Genomic DNA, 21915 nt, shown 5'->3' with positions numbered 1-21915 from the left:
CTCCCAAAGTGCTGAGATTACAGGCACGAGCCACCACGCCCACTCCCCTCCCCTCCAATGACTTTCTTTTTATTGCCAAATAATAGCCCATTGTATATATATGTCACATTTTATTCATTCATCGGTTGATGGTTATTTAGCTGAATTTTAACTAAATGTTATCTCTGATAACTGGCAGAAGCTTATAATCAAGACATGAGTGTGTATCTTTCTATGTTGAACTTATACCTAAAGAAGTATACTTATTAGGAATGACAATTAAAATCTCTTACTTGAAAAATCGATACTTTTTTCTTTTCTTTTCAAAAATTTTTTTTGGGATGGAGTCTCACTCTGTCGCCCAGGCTGGAGTGCAATAGCATGATCTCTGCTCACTGCAACCTCCACCTTCCAGGTTCAAGCAATTCTCCTGCCTCAGCCTCCTGAGTAGCTGGGATTACAGGCACGCGCCACCATGCCCGGCTAATTTTTGTATTTTTTAGTAGAAATGGGGTTTCACCATGTTTTTCAGGGTGGTCTTGAACTCCTGACCTCGTGATCCGCCCGCCTTGGCCTCCCAAAGTGCTGGGATTATAGGCATGAACCATCACGCCCGGCCGACACCTTTTTCTTTAAATTTTCTGATGTGTATGATAATGTTGTGGAAAGAAAAAGTAAAGCCTGCCCGTATGTTTTTCGGCTCTTCTGATCCCCCAGGAAAAGAGAGGCATGTATGTAGGTAGATCAGGTGAGTGATAGCCCTCAGGAAGAGAAAATAAAAGGAGAGATTCAGATAAGACTTTTTTTGGTTTTCAAGTATGAAAGGTTAAGAAGAGAAAGGGCATTTGGGGCTCACAGCCAACCAGCTGGTTGGCATTCCTACTACCCAAACATCTAAATGACAGAAAGGTGAATGTGGGGTGAGGGTGAGAATGGGTGAAAAGACAGGAAGCAAATTCAGTCCCATCCGGCACTTCATAAGACTTAGTATTTTCATCCTTGTCCTTCTAAATTGATAGGTTTGCTCTTGCCCAACCTTCATATTGTTTTTGTGGGTCTCCAGGTGGGTCATGCGTAGGAAACTTTAGGGAACTACTTCATACTTGGTGGGAAGTACTTGAACTTGTAAACCCCAAGCTAAGGGTAGTTATGATCCCAGTGGGTGGCCAGTTCTCCCCCTAAACCTATGTTTATCCAGCCTTTCCTCCCCCTTTTCTTAAACGAGTCGGGACGGAGAACTGAGTCACCTGAGGCGGGGAGAAGGGACTTTTGAGAGCGTCTTCCGTCCTATTTGCGGACGTTAGGTGAGCACACCGGGAAGCGATCTTGACTCAGCCCGCTCTGGCGTGGGAGTTGTGTCATTCCCCACACGTGACGCTCTCCCAGGCGGCAGAAATCTCACTTGTCAAGGGACTTATTCACTCCAGTGACTCCACCCCTTTCCTCCTCTGCTCCCCAACCTCCCACTTACCCTTTCCGCCCCACTTCAAGACGAGGAAAGGAGGGTGGCTGGAGCCTGGAAATGTCCCCGTCCCAAGTTGGCCAGAAGTAGCAGACACACTATTTGGGAAAGTGCAACAAGTAACTTTCTCCAGAATGCTATCACCCTTCCTGTTTATTTTTTAATAACTTGAGATATAATTCAAACGCCATATGATTCACTCAACGTGTAAAGTTGAATGTCTTTTAGCATATTTAGAGTTGTGTATTCATCACTATAATCAATTTTTAGAACACTTTCATTATCCCAAAAGGAAATCCCATACCTATTAGCAGTAACTCCAATTTCCCCTCATCTCACCCTTGCTGTTTCATAGCACAAAACAGCCCTATTCTAGTCGAGACCACCTTTCCACTTAGGTAGACCCTGGTTATGGTTTTTTCCCCTCCCTTTCAGTTTCCCATTTTTTTCGGAGCCCGGAATTCTCAATCTGTGGAACTGGTTTGAGTCCCGGCTCAGTCCGTTTCCCGTTCCAGGGGCGTGACCTTGAGAGCACTACCACTTTTCTGGGCCTAGTTTCTTTGTCTGTGAAACGAGGTCCAAACATTTGCCGCTTTACGCCTGTTGTGGGGATAAAGTGAGAAGGTGCTTTGTGAGCTTTAAAAATCCATAGAAATGCCAGCGAAGTTAACTCGTCACTCTTCCCGAACCCCTCCCTTTCCCCTGGGACCCGCCCCGCGAATCCCGCCGTGGATGGACACTTTCCCCACCCTCCGACCGCAGTCATTCCCATTGGCTTCCGCATCGCGGCGCCGGGTGTTGACGCCACGGCTTCCTCCGCCGGCTCCCGAAGACGCATGGCCCCGCCCCCGGCCGCGCCTGGCCTCCCGCGGCGCCCCGCCCATCGGGCCGACGCGTCGCCAGCCCCGCCCCGCGGATGACGTATGGCGCGCGCGGCCCGGCCGCCCCGGCAGTTGGTGCAGCGGCAGTTGGGGTGAGAGCGCACACGCCACCCCTCCCCTCCTCCGGCCCCGACCCCCACCCCGCCGGGCCCAGCCCCAGCCCCGGCCCGGGCTCCAGCCCTAGTCCCCTTCCCAGCCCGAGCCGGGCCAGTCCCGTGCGGGCCGGTGCCGCCCCTCAGCCGGCGACGCCCCGGGCCGCCCGCCCGCCCGCTTGCCACCATGGAGCTGGAGGACGGTGTGGTGTATCAGGAGGAACCCGGCGGCTCCGGGGCCGTGATGTCGGAGCGGGTGTCCGGCCTGGCCGGTTCCATCTACCGCGAGTTCGAGCGGCTCATCGGGCGTTACGACGAGGAGGTGGTCAAGGAGCTGATGCCGCTGGTGGTGGCTGTACTGGAGAACCTGGACTCGGTGTTCGCGCAGGACCAGGAGCACCAGGTGGAGCTGGAGCTGCTGCGGGACGACAACGAGCAGCTCATCACCCAGTACGAGCGGGAGAAGGCGCTGCGCAAGCACGCCGAGGAGGTGAGGCCGGCGGCAGGGCGGGGGCCGCGGGATCCGTCCCCGGGGGCGATCGGGGTGGGGGTCGCGGCCCGGTCGGGGACTAGAGGCGCGACGGGCCTCCTGGAGAGCGGGCCTGAGGCCGATGCCCCCCGGGACCGAGCCCGGCGGCCTCCAGGTACCCCGGGACCCAGGCCGGCGTTGGAAGCCGAGGCCGGCTACTGAGTGTCCTGGGAAGGGAGCGAGATGGAGGAGGCAGGGCCCGGGGAGGAAGCGATAGCCTGGCCTGAGGACACATGGGGTTAGCCAAGGGCGGAGATTGTTGGGTGTCTGGTTGCTTCTTGTTGTTGAGGGAAGTTTCCGACCACCGTGGGATAGTCAGATGGCGGTTCAAAGTTTTACCCCTGGGGAGGGGGACACTTCTGTCCTGGATATGTAACTTCCGCTAGTTCCAGTACCTTTCCAGGGGGTTGCCTTGCTTTGGGAAGTTAGAGATCTCCCTCTTTCGGTCAGTTTCTTCTTGACGTTTTAATCTTGTTGAGAAAGAGGTCTTATTTTATGTTCTATGTGCCTTGGTTGACACTTTGTCAACTTTTAGATGTTGTGTGGCAGTACTCAATAAATATATAAACAATTTCATGGGTATCCCAAACCAGAGCATTCCACAGTATCAGGAAGTAACCTTGGACAGTTCCCTTCAGAAACTCTCCATTTATTTATAAAAAGGATTGGGGGGCGGGGTTGGGAAGATGTAGGTGACAGTTGACAACACTTTTTCCGTCTGAGTTTCCTTCTCAGACTGCTGTTTATACGTGCATTTAGCCGCCTGTTAACTCTAGCACCTGAGCAGTGACCTGGGCGCCTTCACCTCGACTCTGTGAATCTTTTGGAGTTCTAGGGTGCAAGTGATAGGTCCTTGGCTTTTGAGAGTGACAAGGATTTTAGCTTTCAGCCTGCATTGGCGTTATTTCTGTGGACCTTATCAAAGGCAGGTGAAGTGTCCTATTTTTGTTTCTCAAGCACCTAGTACACCTAGTTAAATACATGGTGATCAAAGGAGGCGAAATAACTAATTATTGAAGGAATGACATGGTATTTTTCAGAAAGACTTGAAGAGTTTTTAGGATGTGAGATTTGTACCTCATTTCCTAACACTGAATAGTAACACCATTAAAAATTTTTGTTTTGTTTTGTCATGTATACCTTTGCATCTGGTTAAATAGTTCTTTTCCTTTTTTAAAAACTTGACTGTAGTGATGATTTTTAGTTCTGATTGTGGGATCCAGTTTTCTCAAGGGAATGGTATTGAAATTGCCAAACAAAATTGACTTTTTTTTTTTTTTTGAGACATAGTCTCACTCTGTTGCCCAGGGTGGAGTGCAGTGGAGTGATCTTGGCTCACTGCAACCTCTGCCTCCCTGTGAGCCTCTGCCTCCCTGGTTCAAACGATTCTTATGCCTCAGCTTCCTAAGTAGCTGGGACAACACTCCCCGCTGATTTTTGTTTTTAATAGAGACGGGATTTCTCCATGGTGCCTAGGATGGTCTTGAACTCCTGACCTCAAGTGATCTGCCCACTTTGGCCTGGGGCTGACCATGCCAGTGCTGGGATTACAGGCGTGAGCCACCGCACCCTGCCAGAATGGACTATTTCAAGAGCTTTTCCTTTCATATAGGGAAGGATGGGATGAAAAACCAAATAATGATAGGATCAAAATTTCCACTTGTTTGTTAGCACTCTTTATAGAACAGAGGTCAAATGCTACTTCTGAGAGGGCTTGCTGTTGCTTCATGCTCACTGGCCCTTGCCAGTGTGTGGATATACATGGAAGTGACTGGGAATTAACCACATGTACACACAGGTGACAAGCCTGACGTGACCTTTTACCTCACGTAAAATAAATGCTCCTTCCAGCCTTAAACTCCTGTCAGTCTGTGTAAATATAGGCAAAATGCCAAGGTCACACGTGCCAAGAAAACCGTATGCCACAGGTTGCAGAATCAGAAAACAAAACTGACCGACTGCTAGACTCTGGGTTCCATATTAATTTCTTAAGTAAATGACTTTAAAAAAATAGGTTATCCAGTGAATTTATTTGTAGTTTATATTTTTTCAGTCACATCTATAAATTCTCCGCAGTGAAACCATTGGGCAAAGGGTCATGACCTGAGAACAGAGAACATTTATGAAATGCTAAATGAGCCAACTCCCAGGCCACAAACATAAACACATCTTGTTATCAGTTTTCTTTTCTTTTCCTTTCCTTTTGAGACAGTCTCTCTCTGTCGCCAGGCTGGAGTGCAGTGGCACGATCTTGGCTCACTGCCTCCCGGGTTCAAGCAGTTCTCTTGCCTCAGCCTCCCGAGTAGCTGGGACTACAGGCACATGCCACCCCACCCGGCTAATATGCATATATATTTTTGTGTTTTAACAGAGTTGGGATTTCACTATGTTGCCCAGGCTGATCTCGAACCCCTGAGCTTAGGCAATCTGCCCACCTCAGCCTTCCAAAGTGCTGGGCTGGCAGGTGTGAGCCACCATGGGCCCAGCCATCGGTTTTCATGTAAGATCATAAATCGTGTGTTGCTCAGTATCCAGAAATTGTCTCCCTTTGGCCAATATGTAGAGTGAATTCTGTGTTTAGTTTTCTGTGAGTGCTTTGTGCCCTTTTTTTTTTTTTTTTCCATAAAGACAGAGTCTCGCTTTGTCGCCCAGGCTGGAGTGCAGTGGCACAATCTTGGCTCACTGCAACCTCCGCCTCCTAGGTTCAAGCGATTCTCCTGCCTCAGCCTCCCGAGTAGCTGGGATTACAGGCCTGTGCCACCATGCCCAGCTAATTTTTTTTGTATGTTTGGTAGAGACGGGGTTTCACCATTTTAGCCAGGATGGGCTCAGTCTTCTGACCTCATGATCCGCCTGCCTTGGCCTCCCAAAGTGCTAGGATTATAGGCATGAGCCACCACGCTGGCCTGTTTGTGTATTTAATGTGGAGACCAAGAGTCTATTATAGCAAAAAGTAAGTGCCTCAGCGTATTTACAGCAAAAATGATTTGAAAACAAGGAAATTATCCATCACCAGAGAGAGTAAAGTAAATTCTGAGCACCTTTGTGGAAACTTCGGTGGGTATGTAAATAGTGAGAATGTTTTGGGAGTGTGTGAGGTGCTATAATCTCTTGCAGGAATTCTCAGCAAGGCATCAGAAATTTAATCTTTATATTGATAGGACATATTTTGAATACCTTCTGACTTTTTTTGCTTTTATTTGAATTTTTAGTGTGGAGCTAGTCTGCTGTTTTAGGGATTCTTTAAAAATGACCTAAAGAAGGGCTAATTTTAGATAGATTTGGACCTGTTTCAGATGCTAATCAAGAAATCCGTCATCTTATGCCCGTCACTCTCTCCTTTGGGCTGCCTGCGACACACCTCTCCATCCTTTAACCAAGACCCATCAGATGCCTTTGCCCATGCTCTAGAATGCTCTCCTTAGAGTTTTACATAGCTAGCTCCTCACTTTCTACTCTGTTTAAATTTGACTTTTTCAGCCAGAACATCCTGTTGACTCTGTCCAGAATAAGCCCTGTTAACCTGTTGAATAATTTATTTTTAAATCAGTGACTTTTAAATTTAAATTCTTTTTGGAGACAGTCTCACTCAATCACCTAGGCTAGGGTGTAGTGGCACAGTCACAGCTCACTGCACCTCAATCTCTTGGGCTCAAGTTATCCTCTGGCCTCAGCCTCCTGAGTAGCTAGGACTACAGGCATGCATCACCACACTGGGCTAATTTAATTTTTTATAGAGACAAGGTCTCACTATGTTGCCCAGTCTGGTCTGGAACTCTTGGGCTCAAGTGATCCTCCTGCCTCGTGGATCCTGCCCAAGTGTTGGGACTTACAGGGGTGAGCCACTGTGCCCAGCCCAGTGACTTTTTAAAATAAAAATCTGGATACAAAATGATCTGGAGAGAGAGGTTATAACTGGGTATGTTAGGGGTTTTCTGCAACTTCTGATTCTTTTAAAATAGGCATAATTTGCTTTAATTTTAAAAAGAGGGCTAGGTGTGGTGGCTCACATCTATAATCCCAGCACTTTGGGAGGCCAAGGCAGACGGATCACTTGAGGTCAGGAGTGTGAGACCAGTCTGGCCAACATGGTGAAACCCTGTCTCTACTAACAACATGGTGAAACCCTGTCTCTACTAAAAATACAAAAATTATCCGGGTATGGCGGCCTATAATCCCAGCTACTGGGGAGACTGAGGCAGAAGAATTGCTTGAACCTGGGAGGTGGAGGTTGCGGTGAGCTGGGATCGTGCCACTATACTCCAGCCTGGGCAATAGAGTGAGACTCCCTCTCAAAAAAAAAAAAAAAAAGAAAAGAAACTTCTGAAAAGTAGACGAGTTTAAAGAATCTTTTCTTTTGGAATTTAGTTCCTAGTGATTCTGTGGGTCTTGTGTGTTATCACCGTTATTCTCAAAGTGAGAGCTCATTTAACATCATTTGGTAGAGGGAGATTGCACATAAAAATGAAGATGCACCATCTTCTTTCATTTTCATTTTCTTTTTTTTTTTTTGAGGTGGAGTTTTGCTCTTGTTGCCCAGGCTAGAGTGCAATGGTGCAATCTTGGCTCACTGCAAGCTCTGCCTCCTGGGTTCACGCCTTTCGCCTGCATCAGCCTCCCGAGTAGCTGGGACTACAGGCGCCCGCCACTACGCCCAGCTAATTTTTTTGTATTTTTAGTAGAGACGGGGTTTCACCATGTTAGCCAGGATGGTCTTGATCTCCTGACCTCGTGATCCGCCCGCCTCAGCCTTCCACAGTGCTGGGATTACAGGCGTGAGCCAGCGTGCCCAGCCAACTTTTGACACTTCTTATCTTTGGAAGTGTATGAACATGGAACCCATAAGACTCATGGGCAGGAAAATAGGTATTGACATTCATTGTTCTTGTTTTAGTGTTCTCATTCATTTTTTTTTTTTTTTTCGAGACAGAGTCTCACTCTGTCGCCCAGACTGGAGGGCAGTGGCATGATCCCAGCTCATTGCAACCTCCACCTCCCAGGTTCAAGCAATTCTCCTGCCTTAGCTGCCTGACTGGCTGGGATTACAAGTGTGCACCGCTACACTCGGCTAATTTTTGTATTTTCAGTAGAGACAGGTTTCACCATGTTGGCCAGGGTGGTCTCAAACTCCTGACCTCAAGTGATCCATCTGCCTCAACCTCCCAAAGTGCTGGGATTACAGATGTGAGCCACCACGCTTGGCCCACACTTGATATTTTAGTTTTAAATTTTATTTATTTTTGAGACTGAATCTTGTGCTCTGTCGCCTAGGCTGGGGTGCAGAGGCAAAATCTTTTTTTTTTTTTTTTTTTTGAGACGGAGTCTTGCTCTGTCGCCCAGGCTGGAGTGCAGTGGCCGGATCTCAGCTCACTGCAACCTCCGCCTCCCGGGTTCACGCCGTTCTCCCGCCGCAGCCTCCTGAGTAGCTGGGACCACAGGCGCACGCCACCTCGCCTGGCTAATTTTTTTTTGTATTTTTAGTAGAGACGGGGTTTCGCTGTGTTAGCCAGGATGGTCTCGATCTCCTGACCTCGTGATCTGCCCGTCTCGGCCTCCCAAAGTGCTGGGATTACAGGCTTGAGCCACCGCGCCCGGCCGGCAAAATCTTGGCTTACTGCAACCTCTGCGTCCTGGGTTCAAGCAATTCTCCTGCCTCAGCCTCCTGAGTAGCTGGGATTATAGGCGTGCGTCACCATGCCCAGCTACTTTTTATACTTTTAGTAGAGATGGGATTTCACCACGTTAGCCAGTCTGGTCTTGAACTCCTGACCTTGTGATCCGCCCACCTTGGCCACCCACAGTGCTGAGGTTACAGGCATGAGCCACCTGTGCCCAGCCCATTTTTAAAAAAATTTGTTTTTGAGACAGAGTCTTGTGCTGTCACCCAGGCTGGAGTGCAGTGGCACGATCTCAGATCACTGTAACTTCCACCTCTCAGGTTCAAGCGATTCTCCTGCTTCAGCCTCCCGAGTATCTGGGATTATAGGCACGCGCCAGCACGCCCAGCTAATTTTTGTATTCTTAATGGAGACGGGGTTTCACCGTGTTGTCCCAGCTGGTCTCAAACTCTTGACCTCAGGTGATCCCCCTGCCTCAGCCTCCCAAAGTGCTGGGATTACAAGCGTGAGCCCCCGCACCCGGCCTAAAAAACACATATTTTTATATTTTTATAGATTTTTTGATTGATTGATTGAGATGAGATCTTACTCTGTTGCCCAGGCCAGAGTGCAGTGGTGTGATCCCAGCTCACTGCACCCTCTGCCTCCGGGGTTCAATGATCCTCCTGTCTCAACCTCCCAAATAGCTGGGACTATAGGATCATGCTGCCATGTCTGGCTAATTTTTGTATTTTGTAGAAATGGGTTTCCCATGTTGCCCAGGCTGATCTTGAACATTTGGGCTCAGATGATCCTCACATCTCAACCTCCCAAAGTGCTGGGATTATAGGCATGGGCCACCGCACCCGGCCATACTGTGTTTTATTTTCTTAAGAATTACAGCGTTCAGTAGTTTGGCATAATAGGCACACCCAAAAATGTTTGAACTGAACCATGGGAATTTATATATTAATGTAATAGAGAAGTGCTGAGTTGAGGGTATAGAATTTTATTTTATGTTTTTTTTTGAGACAAGGTCTGGCCCAGGTTGGAGTGCAGTGGTATGATCTTGGCTCACTGCAGCCATTGCCTCTTGGGCTCAAGCCATCGTTCCGTCTCAGCCTTCCAAGTAGATGGGACTACAGGTGTGCACCACTATCCCCAGCTAATTTTTGATACTTTGTAGAGATGGGGTTTCACCATGTTCCCCAGGCTGATCTCGAATTTGTGAGCTCAAGTAATCCCAAAGTGCTGGGATTACAGGCGTGAGCCACCGTGTCCAGCTAGGGCTTTTTTTTTTTTTTTTAAGATTAGTACACTTTTTCAGTAATTCTGCCACCCCTCCAACTTTTTATTAGGAAAACTTTCAAACATATAGAAAAATGGAAAGTGTATTTGTCATTTGTATACCCACTGTGTAGATTCAGTCATTGTTTTATTTGTCTGTATATGTGGATGTATGGGTGTAGATACACGTACACACACATACACATTTAATTGCTGAACCATTTTAAATTGCAGACATTATGATTCTTTGCCCCTCAGTACTTAACTTATTTAAATTACAGACATTATGATACTTTGCCTTGGAACTTAACATATTTATCTCCTAAAAAATGAGAATATTCTGCCATATAACCACCATATTATTTATGTTTGAGAACATTTCCAGGACCAGGTGTGGTGACTAACGCCTGTAATCCCAGCACTTTGGGAGGCTGAGGCGGTCAGATCACCTGGGGTCAGGAGTTCGAGAGCAGCCTGACCAACATGGAGAAACCCTGTCTCTACTAAAAATATAAAATTAACCGGGCGTGGTGGTGCATGCCTGTAATCCCAGCTACTCAGGGGACTGAGGCAGGAGAATCGCTTGAACCCGGGAGGCAGAGGTTGCAGTGATCCGAGATCATGCCATTGCACTCTAGCCTGGGAAACAAGAGTGAAACTCTGTCTCAAAATAAATAAATAAAATTATTACATAAAAACTGTTATGGACCAGGCACAGTGGCTCATGCTTATAATCTTAGCAGTTTAGGAGACCAAGGAAGGAGGATAGCTTGAGCCCCAGAGTTCCAGACTAGCCTGGGCAACATAGTGAGACCATATCTTTACAAAAAATAGAAAAATTAGCCAGGTGTGGTGGTATACACCTGTGGCTCCAGCTACTCGAGATGTTGAGGTGGGAGGATCCCTTGAGCACAGGCGTTCGAGGTTGCAGTGAGCCCCGATTGTGCCACTGCACTCTGGCACACTGTACTACTTGCTCTGGATGACAGAGCAAGACCCTGTCTCAAAAAGAAAATAATTTTTTTCCCCTTTTTGAAACTTTGAGATATAGAAATACAAAAACTGACCCTACATTTAATATTTTTGCTAGTAACTTTTTTTTTTTTTTTGAGACAGTCTCATTTTGTCACCCAGGCTGGAGTGTAGTGGCGCAATTTCATCTCACCACATCCTCCACCTCCTGGGTTCAAGTTAATCTCGTGCCTCAGCCTCTGAGTAGCTGGGACTACAGGTACCGGCCACCATACCCAACTAATTTTTGTATTTTTAGTAGAGACGGGGTTTCACCATGTTGACCATGCTGGGCTTGAACTTACGACCTCAGGTGACCTGCTTGCCTCAGCCTCCCAAAATACTGGGATAACCAGTGCCAGCCACTGCCCCACGGCCATCTTTTTTTTTTTTTTTTTTTTACTTTTATCATTTCCAGGATATCTTGTTTCTGACTTGTTTACCTGCTCTGCCAGGGTTATAGAACCTGAGAAATTCTTTTACCTGCTGATAAGATTTCCTTTGGGGTACAGGCCTGATTCTGGATTCTGTTATTGTCCCCCCCTCCCTTTTTTTTTTGAGACAGTCTCATGCTGTTGCCCAGGCTGGAGGGCAGTGTTGCAATCACAGCTCACTGTAGCCTCAACTTCGTAGGCTCAAGCTATCCTCCTACCTCAGCCTCCCAAGTAACTGAGATTACAGGTGTGAGCCACCATACCCTATCTATTATTGCCTTTTTATTTTTTTAAGCTTTTTTTTTGAGATGGAGTCTTGCTCTGTTGCCCAGGCTGGAGTGCAGTGGCATGATCTCGGCTCACTGCAACCTCCACCTCCTGAGTTCAAGCAATTCTCCTGCTTCAGCCTCCTGAGTAGCTGGGAGTACAGGCGTGTGCCACTATGCCCAGCTAATTTTTGTAGTTTTAGTAGAGATGGGGTTTCACCATGTTGGCCAAGCTGGTCTCGAGCTCCTAACCTTGTAATCTGCCCACCTTGGCCTCCCAAAAGTGCTGGGATTACAGGTGTGAGCCACTGTGTCTGGCTATTATTGCCCTTTAAAGTGTGTTTTCTCTTGCTCTTCCTGCAGTTTTAATTTAGTTAATTATTATTATTATTTTTTTGGTAGAGATGGGGATCGAACTATGTTGCCCAGGCTGGTCTCGAACTCCTGGTCTCAAGTGATCTGCTGCCTTGGCCTCCCAAGGTTCTGGGATTGCAGGCGTGAGCCACTGCGAACGGCCTTCCTATAGTTTCTTTTAAAGAGCTAGATGGGAACTTAATGATTTTCTAGTTCTATCTTATCCCATTTCCCCAAGTAGGTGGAAAGATAAAACAGAAACGTAGATGGTTAGAAAAAACAAATATTTATTTATTTATTGAGCCAGGCTCTGTTCTTTTCCTTTTTTTTTTTTTTCTTTTTTTTTTGAGATGGAAAGAATCTCACTCTTGCCCAGGCTGGAGTGCAGTGGTGGGATCTTGGCTCACTGCAACCTCCGCCTCCCGGGTTCAAGCGATTCTTCTGCCTCAGCCTCCCAAGTAGCTGGGACTACAGGTGCACACCACCATGCCTGGCTACTTTTTGTATTTTTAATAGAGACGGGGTTTCACCATATCAGCTAGGCTGGTCTTGAACTCCTGACCCTGTGAGCCACCAGCCTCAGCCTCCCAGAGTGCTGGGATTACAGGCGTGAGCCACTGCATCCGGCCTTTTTTTTTTTTTTTTTAAATTAAGATGGAGTCTTGCTCTGCTGCCCAGACTGGAGTGCAGTGGCTTGATCTCGGATCACTACAACCTCCGCCTCCCAGTTTCGAGTGATTTTCCCACCTCAGCTTCCTGAGTAGCTGTGATTACAGGCACCCACCACCACAGCTGGCTAATTTTTGTATTTTTGGTAGAGACAGGGTTTCACCATGTTGGCAGGCTGATCTCGAATTCCTGACCTCAGGTGATCCACCTGCCTTGGCCTCGCAAAGTGCTAGGATTACAGGCGTGAGCCACCGCGCCTGGCAGAGCAAGGCACTGTTCTGAGCCCTGGGGATGTAGCCACTAATGGAACAGACAGGGAAGGTAGCGCATGTTTTCTTGGAGTTCACATTGCAATAAACAATAAGGAAACCAGTTAATTACAGATGGTGATAGATGCCATGCAGGAAATAAACAGGGTGATGGGATAAAGACTAGAGTGGCAGACACTTTATTTTACTTAAAATTTTTTTTAAATTTTATTTTTCTTATCTATTTATTTTGAGACACGGTCTTGCTCTGTCACCCAGGCTGGTGTGCAGCGGAGTGAGTGATCATAGCTCACTGTAGCCTAGAATTCCTGGGCTTTAATGATTCTCTTACCTCAACCTCCTGAGTAGCTGGGTATACAGGTGTATGCCATCATGCCCAGCTAGTGTGTGTGTGTGTGTGTGTGTGCACGCGCGCGTGCGCGTTTGTAGAGTTGGGGGGATCTTGCTGTGTTGCCCAGGATGGCCTCGAACTCCTGGCCTCAAGTGATCCTCCTGCCTCTGCTTCCCAAAGTGCTGGTATTACAGACATGAACCACTGTGCCCGGCCATAATTTTAGTTTTTTTTAACCAAGCAAGCAGCAGTGAAGAGGTAGGCACTTTAGATGGAATAAACAAGTTAATAAAGGTTAAGCTTTAAGTATTTTTTCAAGCTACTGGGGAATAAAAGGGAAGAAAAAAAGGTTAAAGCTGCTCTTGCAGCAAATAATTCATTTCATCTTATAAGGTAATTATTTAGATCTGAAACTTTAGATACATATTCAGATTGTCTCCTACTCATTCTTGAACATTCAGAAAAGTTCCCATAAATGCCTTTCTTGTTTTCTATCTTATTCCTTCTCATACTTGATGTCTCAGCATTGTTTTTTGGCTACTTCTTCCTCTGAGAAACATTATATTTAGGTTTTTTGACTTTGAAATTCCTTGGCTTTCCTCTTACCTACCTGACCATTCTGTGGATTCCTCTTACTCAGATGAATGTTGTGCTCCTGGGCATTTTTTCTAAGGTCCTCTGTTCCCAGGGGTTCAATTTACCGTTTGTTGATTATTCCAAAATGTTTAACCCACTCATCTAACAGATATTATTTATTTACTTATTTATTTATTTTTGAGATGGGGTTTCACTCTTGTTGCCCAGGCTGGAGTGCAATGGCACGATCTCACCTCACCATCACCTCCACCTCCTGGGTTCAAGCGATTCTCCTGTCTCAGCTCTGGAGTAGCTGGGATTACAGGCATGTGCCACCACACCTGGCTAATTTTGTATTTTTAGTGGAGATGGGGTTTCTCCATTTTGGTCAGGCTGGTCTTGAACTTGCGACCTTGGGTGATCCATCCACCTCGGACTTCCAAAGTGCTAGAATTACAGGTGTGAGCCACCACGCCCGGCCTTACAGATACTTTCTTTTTTTTTTTTTTTTTTTTTTTTTTTGAGACGGAGTCTCACTCTGTCGCCCGGGCTGGAGTGCAGTGGCCGGATCTCAGCTCACTGCAAGCTCCGCCTCCCGGGTTCACGCCATTCTCCTGCCTCAGCCTCCCGAGTAGCTGGGACTACAGGTGCCCGCCACCTCGCCCGGCTAGTTTTTTGTATTTTTTAGTAGAGACGGGGTTTCACAGTATTAGCCAGGATGGTCTCGATCTCCTGACCTCATGATCCGCCCGTCTCGGCCTCCCAAAGTGCTGGGATTACAGGCTTGAGCCACTGCGCCCGGCCACAGATACTTTCATTGAGTGCCAACTATGTGCCTGATACTGTGCCCATTGGGCATACAGTGGTGAGTAAAACAGACAAGGTCCTTCTCTCATGGAACTGATAGCCTGCTAAGAACTTTAAGGCCAGATCTGTCTCTGGAGTTTCAGATTCGTCTTATGATTGTTTACTCATGGAACTGATAGCCTGCTAAGAACTTTAAGGCCACATCTCTCTCTGGAGTTTCACATTCATCTTATGATTGTTTACTAGGCGTGAATATCTCCCAATGTGCCCAAAACTGAACTTATCTCCCAAATCTGGTTCTCTTTTGTTCCCTATGTTCTTGAATGATACCACCATCTACCTAGCCAGAAATCAGGTTACCATCCCTAACTCTTCCTCATTCCCATTGCTACTTTCCTTTGTTTTCAACTTTTAAATATTGCTGGAATCTCATTACTTTCTAAATCCATTTATACTACTCTGGTACAGGCTACCAATATCTCTCACCCTGAATGCAAACTCCATAGACCTGGAAGTTTGCCATTCACCCCTATATCCCAGTACCTAGCACATAGAAAGTGCCAGGGAAATTTTTCTGAATAGAAGAATGGACAACTAAAACTAGTCCATAACTGATTTTTCTGCTTCCGGTACGGCCAACCTATAAACCGCCAGTCTCTCCAAAATGGAAATCTGATCAGATCATTCCACAAGCCCTTAGTGGCTTTTTCTCGAATTCCTGAGCTCAAGTGGTCCTCTCACTTCAGCTTCTCAAAATGCTGAGAATACAGATGTGAGGCACCCGTGCCTGGCCAGTTGCTCTTTCTAAAGCTCTTGAAAATGACTTAAGTTCCTAACATGCAAGACCTTGTGATCTGGCTGCCCCAATCTTGTCAGTTTCATCTGTTTCTTTTTGAGCCATACTGAACATTTTGAGTTTGGTTTGCAAAAAGTATTCTCTCTCCAAGCCTTCCTAAAAGCTGTCCCTTTGCTTTGCACTCACTTTCTCTTCTTTTCTGTTGCCTAATTTTATTTATCTTTCAGGTTTCAATTCTGGAAAGCCTTAACAACCGAGTGTGGATTGGGCACATTTTGTATCCTTCCACAGCTTACAGTCCTCTTGCCTTCTTCTTCTTCTTTTTTTTTTTTTTTTGAGACGGAGTCTCGCTCTATCGCCCAGGCTGGAGTGCAGTGGCCGGATCTCAGCTCACTGCAAGCTCCGCCTCCGGGGTTTACGCCATTCTCCTGCCTCAGCCTCCCGAGTAGCTGGGACCGCAGGCGCCCGCCACCTCGCCCGGCTAGTTTTTTGTATTTTTTTAGTAGAGACGGGGTTTCACGGTGTTAGCCAGGATGGTCTCGATCTCCTGACCTCGTGATCCACCCGTCTCGGCCTCCCAAAGTGCTGGGATTACAGGCTTGAGCCACCGCGCCCGGCCCCCTCTTGCCTTCTTACAGCACTTTCAATGCTATGTCAAAGTAACCTGTTGCTTTTATTCTCCCACCAACTAGGATGCAGTAGATAATTAACAGAAATTTGTTGGTTGGATGGATGACTATGCCAAAGGTCAGATTGCTAAGACTAACCATTTCTAATTCTCTTTGTGCATTCAAATTATTGTTCTTACTTCTGGTGCCAAGTTATGCTAAAACTTCCAAAAAGTTTTTCAATAAGTCCCTTCACTTTTGCATATACAGAAAAACCATGACTTCTCCTGGATGTAATTATTTCAGACTTATTTCAGACACTTTACTTACATTGTTATACACATACTATTCTATATATATTTATGCATTTAAAAAATCTAAATGTTAAGATCATTGGAATTACTTTCAGAAGTATTGTAGGAATTCAAGGCGGGTATAGCGACACACGCCTGAAGTCCCAGCTACTCAAAAGAGATTGAGCTCAGGAATTCAAGGCCAGCTGGGCAATATAGCAAGACCCCATCTCTAAAAATAATAGTGATAATATTAATAATGCCGGGTACAGTGGCTCATGCCTGTAATCCCAGCACTTTGGGAGGCCAAGACGAGCAGTACATTTGAGGTCAGGAGTTCGAGACCAGCCTGGCCAACGTGGTAAAACCCCATCTGTACTAAAAATACAAAAAATTAGCCAAGTGTGGTGATGTACACCTGTAATCCCAGCTACTGGGGAGGCTGAGGCATGAGACTCACTTGAAACCAGGAGGTGGAGGTTGCAGTGAATGAAGGTCATGGCACTGCACTGCAGCCTGGGTGATACAGTGAGACTCCGCCTCAAAAAAAAAAAAATTTCCATACAAATGAAGATTGAGTGCCAAAACTTAATTTTAACTCTTTTTTCTTTTTTCTTTTTTTTTGGAGACAGAGTCTCGCTCTGTCGCCCGGGCTGGAGTGCAGTGGCCAGATCTCAGCTCACTGCAAGCTCTGCCTCCCGGGTTTACGCCATTCTCCTGCCTCAGCCTCCCGAGTAGCTGGGACTACAGGCGCCCGCCACCTTGCCCAGCTAGTTTTTTTTTTTTTTTTTTTTGTATTTTTTAGTAGAGACGGGGTTTCACCATGTTAGCCAGGATGGTCTCGATCTCCTGACCTCGTGATCCGCCTGTCTCGGCCTCCCAAAGTGCTGGGATTACAGGCTTGAGCCACCACGCCCGGCCAATTTAACTCTTTGTTTAGTCTCTTATGTTAGACATTTCTATTTTTTTTTCTTTCTTTCTTTCTTTCTTTTTTTTTTTTGCAGACAAAGTCTCACGCTGTCACCCAGGCTGGATAACAGGCTGGAAGTGTCGTGATCTCAGCTCACTATAACCTCTGGCCCTTAGGTTCAAGCGATTCTCATGCCTCAGACTTCCAAGTAGCTGGGACTACCAGCGTGTGCCACCATGCCTGGCTAATTTTTTGTATTTTAGTATTTTGTATTTTTTGTGTTTTAGAGACAGGGTTTCACCATGTTACCCACTCTGGTATCAAATTCCTGAGCTCGGGCAGTTCGCCCGCCTTGGCCTCTCAAGGTGCTAGGATTACAAATGTGAACCACTGTGCATGGCCCATGTTAGACCTTTCTTTTTTTTTTTTTTTTTTTTTTTTTAAGAGATGGAGTGTCGCTCTGTCGCCCAGGCTGGAGTGCAGTGGTGCGATCTCGGCTCACTGCAAGCTCCGCCTCCCGGGTTTACGCCATTCTCCTGCCTCAGCCTCCCGAGTAGCTGGGACTACAGGTGCCCGCCACCTCGCCCGGCTAGTTTTTTTTTTGTATTTTTTAGTAGAGACGGGGTTTCACCATGTTAGCCAGGATGGTCTCGATCTCCTGACCTCGTGATCTGCCCACCTCGGCCTCCCAAAGTGCTGGGATTACAGGCTTGAGCCACCGCGCCCGGCCATGTTAGACCTTTCTAATCAGGATTCAGCAGTACCTTAGAGTAACAGATAAAATGGTTAGTAAAATAACATTTATTTCTGAAGAAAATATTTATTCTAAAGAAAAATAAACAATTATTTTTTGGGGCATGGAAATCCATATTGGTTAAAAGCCTCTGCTAGACTATTATAGTATAGGCCAGGCGCAGTGGCTTACGCCTGTAATCTCAGCACTTTGGGAGGCCAGGGATGGCGGATCACCTGAGGTCAGGAGTTTGAGACCAGCCTGGCCAACATGGTGAAACCCTGTCTCTACTAAAAATATAAAAAATTAGCCAGGCATGGTGGTAGGCGCCTGTCTTCCCAGCTACTGTGGAGGCTGAGACAGGATAATCGCTTGAACCTGGGAGGCGGAGGTTGCAGTGAGCTGAGATTGCGCCATTCCACTCCAGCCTGGGCAACAATATTGAAACTCCGTCCCCCCAAAAAAAGACTATTATGGTATAAATCAAATTTCTGTTTTTAATTATGAGCTTCTCAATTTGAATTTTCTTTCAGTTACCTGTTCTAGCCTAGCCACATTCTGTTACTGCTACCTGTCAGAAACAAATACCTTTTTTGTTTGTTTTCTATTTTTATTTTTTGCCAGGTATCAGATAATGGCAAAACAAATACCTTTTTAAAGGTTAAGCGGGTTTTTCAAAGTGTAGGATCAAACCAGACTTTTGTAAAACCAGAAGGGTAATTTTTTTTTTTTTTTTGAGACGGAATTTTACTGTGTCGCTCAGGCTGGAGTGCAGTGGCGCAATCTCGGCTCACTGTAACCTCTGCCTCCCGGGTTCAAGCGATTCTCCTGCCTCAGCCTCCCAAGTAGCTGGTACTACAGTTGTGCGCCACCAAGCCCAGCTAATTTTTGTATTTTTAGTAGAGATGATGGTTCACCATGTTGGCCAGGATGGTCTCGATCTCTTGACCTTGTGATCTGCCTGCCTTGGCCTCCCAAAGTGCTGGGATTATAGGCATGAGCCATCGTGCCCAGCCCGTAAGGGTAACTTTTAAAAAGATGATTGCCTATGGTTTCCTTATGAAAATAGTCCACTTGAACTTGTTTGATGTGATTTGGGACACATTTGGCAGAAATTACACACTCATTTTTGGCTTTGTTTAGTTTTAACTTTTTTTTTTTAGATGGAGTTTTGCTCTTGCTACCCAGGCTGGAGTACAATGGCATGAGCTCGGCTTACTGCAACCTCTGCCCCCCGGGTTCAAGTGATTCTCTTACCTCAGCCTCCCAATTAGCTAGGATTACAGGCATGTGCCACCATGCCTGGCTAATTTTGTATTTTTAGTAGAGGATTTCTCCATGTTGGTCATGCTGGTCTCGAACTCCTGACCTCAGGTGATCCTCCCGCCTTGGCCTCCTAAAGTGCCTGATTACAGGTGTGAGCCACTGCACCTGGCCTTTTTTTTTTTTTTTTTTTTTGGAAGACAAGGTCTCTCTGTCCTAGACTGGAGTGCAGTGGCATGATTATGGCTCACTGCAGCCTTGACTTCCAGTCTCGTGTGATCCTTCCACCTCAGCCTCCCAAGTAGCAGGTACTACAGGCACTGTCACAAGTATTATAGGCATCAGGCCAGACACCAGCATGTCCAGCTAATTTTTGTATTTTTTGTAGAGACAGAGTCTCACCATGTTGCCCAAGCTGGTCTGAAACTTCTGGGCTCAAGCCGTCTGCCCACCTTGGCCTCCCAAAGTGCTGGGATTATAGGCGTGAGCCACTGTGCCCGACCCTAGTTTTAACTCTTTAAAAAATACTTTTATCTTGGATTAGGAATTCAGTCTGTAATTGGCTCAGTTTTAACCATCCTTAATTAACCTAGCCAAGGGCCAGGAATTAAACAGACTTCTAAACAGCCAAATTAAATGTCTCAAGCATTAAAGTTTGTTATCTTGACATACTGAAGAAGCATTTAAGGGCAAAGTGCTTATTTACCCTTATTTAATTTTTTATTTTTCTTTTTGGAGACAGAGTCTTGCTCTGTTGCTTGGGCTGGAGTACAGTGGCACAATCTCGGCTCATTACAACTCCTGCCTCCCAGGTTCAAGTGATTCTCTTGCCTCAGGCTCCTGGGTAGCTGGAATTACAGGCACCTTCCACAACGCCTGGCTAATTTTTTTTATTTTTAGTAGAGACAGCGTTTTGCCTTTTTGCCTAGGCTGGTCTCAAACTCCTGACCTCAGGTGATCCACCTTCCTCGCCCTACCAAAGTGCTGGGATTACAGGCACGCCCGGCCGGTTCTCTTTTAAGGTAACAATTTCTAGTGATTTTTTTTTTTTTTATTAATAGAAGAATATTTTCATAACAGTCAAGTGTTGAAGCAAAAACCAGAGTGTCAGGATTGAAGATCTGTAAATTAAAGTCAGAAATATAAGATGTTGGCCATATACCTACAGAAGCACAAAACTGCATAACAAAGTAAGGCATCACTTGACTGATGTAGCAAACATCGTAGCACAGGTAGAGCATTCCTAATCTGAAAATCTGAAATCTGAAATGCTTCAAAATCTGAAACTTTTTGAGTGCTGAGATGATGTCACAAGTTGCTTTGAACGTACTACTTTTTAACTGTTTTTTTTTCCTTTTTTTTATTTTTGAGACAGAGTTTTGCTCTTATTGCCCAGGCTGGAGTGCAATGGCGCTATCTCGGCTCACCGCAACCTCCACCTCCTGGGTTCAAGCAATTCTCCTGCCTCAGCCTCCCAAGTAGCTGGGATTACAGGCTTGCGCCACCATGCCTGGCTGATTTTGTATTTTTAGTGGAGAGAGGGTTTGTCCATGTTGTTCAGGCTGGGCTCAAACTCCTAATCTCAGGTGATCTACCTACCTTGGTCTCCCGAAGTGTTGGGATTACAGGCGTGAGCCACTACACCCGGCCACTTTTTCACTGTATTAATGGTACATCATATTCTTTTTTTTTTTTTTTTTTTTTTTTTTTGAAATGGAGTCTCACTGTCACCCAGCCTGGAGTGCAGTGGCGTGATCTCAGCTCACTGCAGCCTCCGCCTCCTGGGTTCAAGCAATTCTCCTGCCTCAGCCTCCCCAGTAGCTGAGATTACAGGCATCCACCACCACGCCAGACTAATTTTCTGTATTTTTAGTAGAGAACGGGTTTCTCTGTGTTGGCCAGGCTGGCCTCAAACTTCTGACCTCAGGTGATCCGCCTACCTCGGTTTCCCAAAGTGCTGGGATTACAGTCATGAGCCACCGTGCCCGGCCAGATGGGTATAATATAGGTACTATAATTTGTTTTCTTGCTGTGTTGCCCAGGCTGATCTTGAATTCCTGGGTGCAAGCTGTCTTCCTGCCTCAGCCTCCGAATCACTGGGATTACAGTTATGTGCCACCTTGCCCAGCTACTGCCTTTTATTTCTGATGAATCCTCTGTGTCCAGTACAGTCTCCGACTGGCTATAAACTGGGGTTCCCACAACCCCCCTCCTCAGGTTCAGTTGATTTACTGAGTGGTTCACAGAACCTGGGGAAACACTTACGTTTACTGTTACAAAGGATGTAGATGAAAAGATCCATAAAGCAAGGTATGGGGGTAGTGGTGCAGAGCTTCCATGCCCTCCCTGTGCATGTCACCCTGCAGGAACCTCCATGTGTTCAGCTATTTGGAAGATCTCTCAACCTTGTTCTTTTGAGTTTTTATGGAGGCATCACTACGTAGGTATGAAACCATTGGCCATTGGTGATCAACTTCACCTTCAGCCCCTTTCCCCTCAGCCCCTTTCCCCTCCCGGGAGGTTGTATGGGGTGGGCTGAAAGTCCTAACCCTCTAATTATGCTTTTGGTCTTTCCAATGACCAGCTCCCATCTTTAAGCTACTACATAGGGGCTGCCAGCCATGAATCTACTCATTAACATACAAAGACGTCTCTCTGGAAATTCTAAGGATTTTAGGAATTATAGGTTAGGAAACTGGGTTAGAGACCAAATATGTATTTCACAATATGACACTGTTAACATTGTTATATAATCTTGCATTTTATTT

The 21915-nt window shown here is 46.3% G+C and overlaps 1 protein-coding gene across 5 annotated transcripts in view; it reads left to right on the top strand.

Annotated features, from left to right (window-relative positions):
- The first annotated feature begins 2372 nt into the window (after positions 1–2372).
- The window catches only part of SPAG9 (sperm associated antigen 9), a 160474-nt gene continuing 140931 nt past the window's right edge, over positions 2373–21915 (top strand). For 3 of the 5 annotated variants that reach the window (XM_010386203.2, XM_030922956.1, XM_010386198.2), the window contains exon 1: positions 2373–2904. In XM_010386203.2, the coding sequence (XP_010384505.1) occupies positions 2602–2904 (303 nt within the window). In that variant the 5' untranslated portion in view covers positions 2373–2601. The remainder of the gene's footprint in view (positions 2905–21915) is intronic. The other 2 variants (XM_010386202.2, XM_010386205.2) reach the window with 1 other exon arrangement.

This window comes from Rhinopithecus roxellana, chromosome 19 (assembly GCF_007565055.1).
Source record: "Rhinopithecus roxellana isolate Shanxi Qingling chromosome 19, ASM756505v1, whole genome shotgun sequence".
In the NCBI taxonomy this organism is placed as follows: Eukaryota; Metazoa; Chordata; class Mammalia; order Primates; family Cercopithecidae; genus Rhinopithecus; species Rhinopithecus roxellana.
The sequence above is the reverse complement of the archived record's forward strand: the minus strand, read 5'-3'. Positions and strand labels throughout refer to the sequence as shown.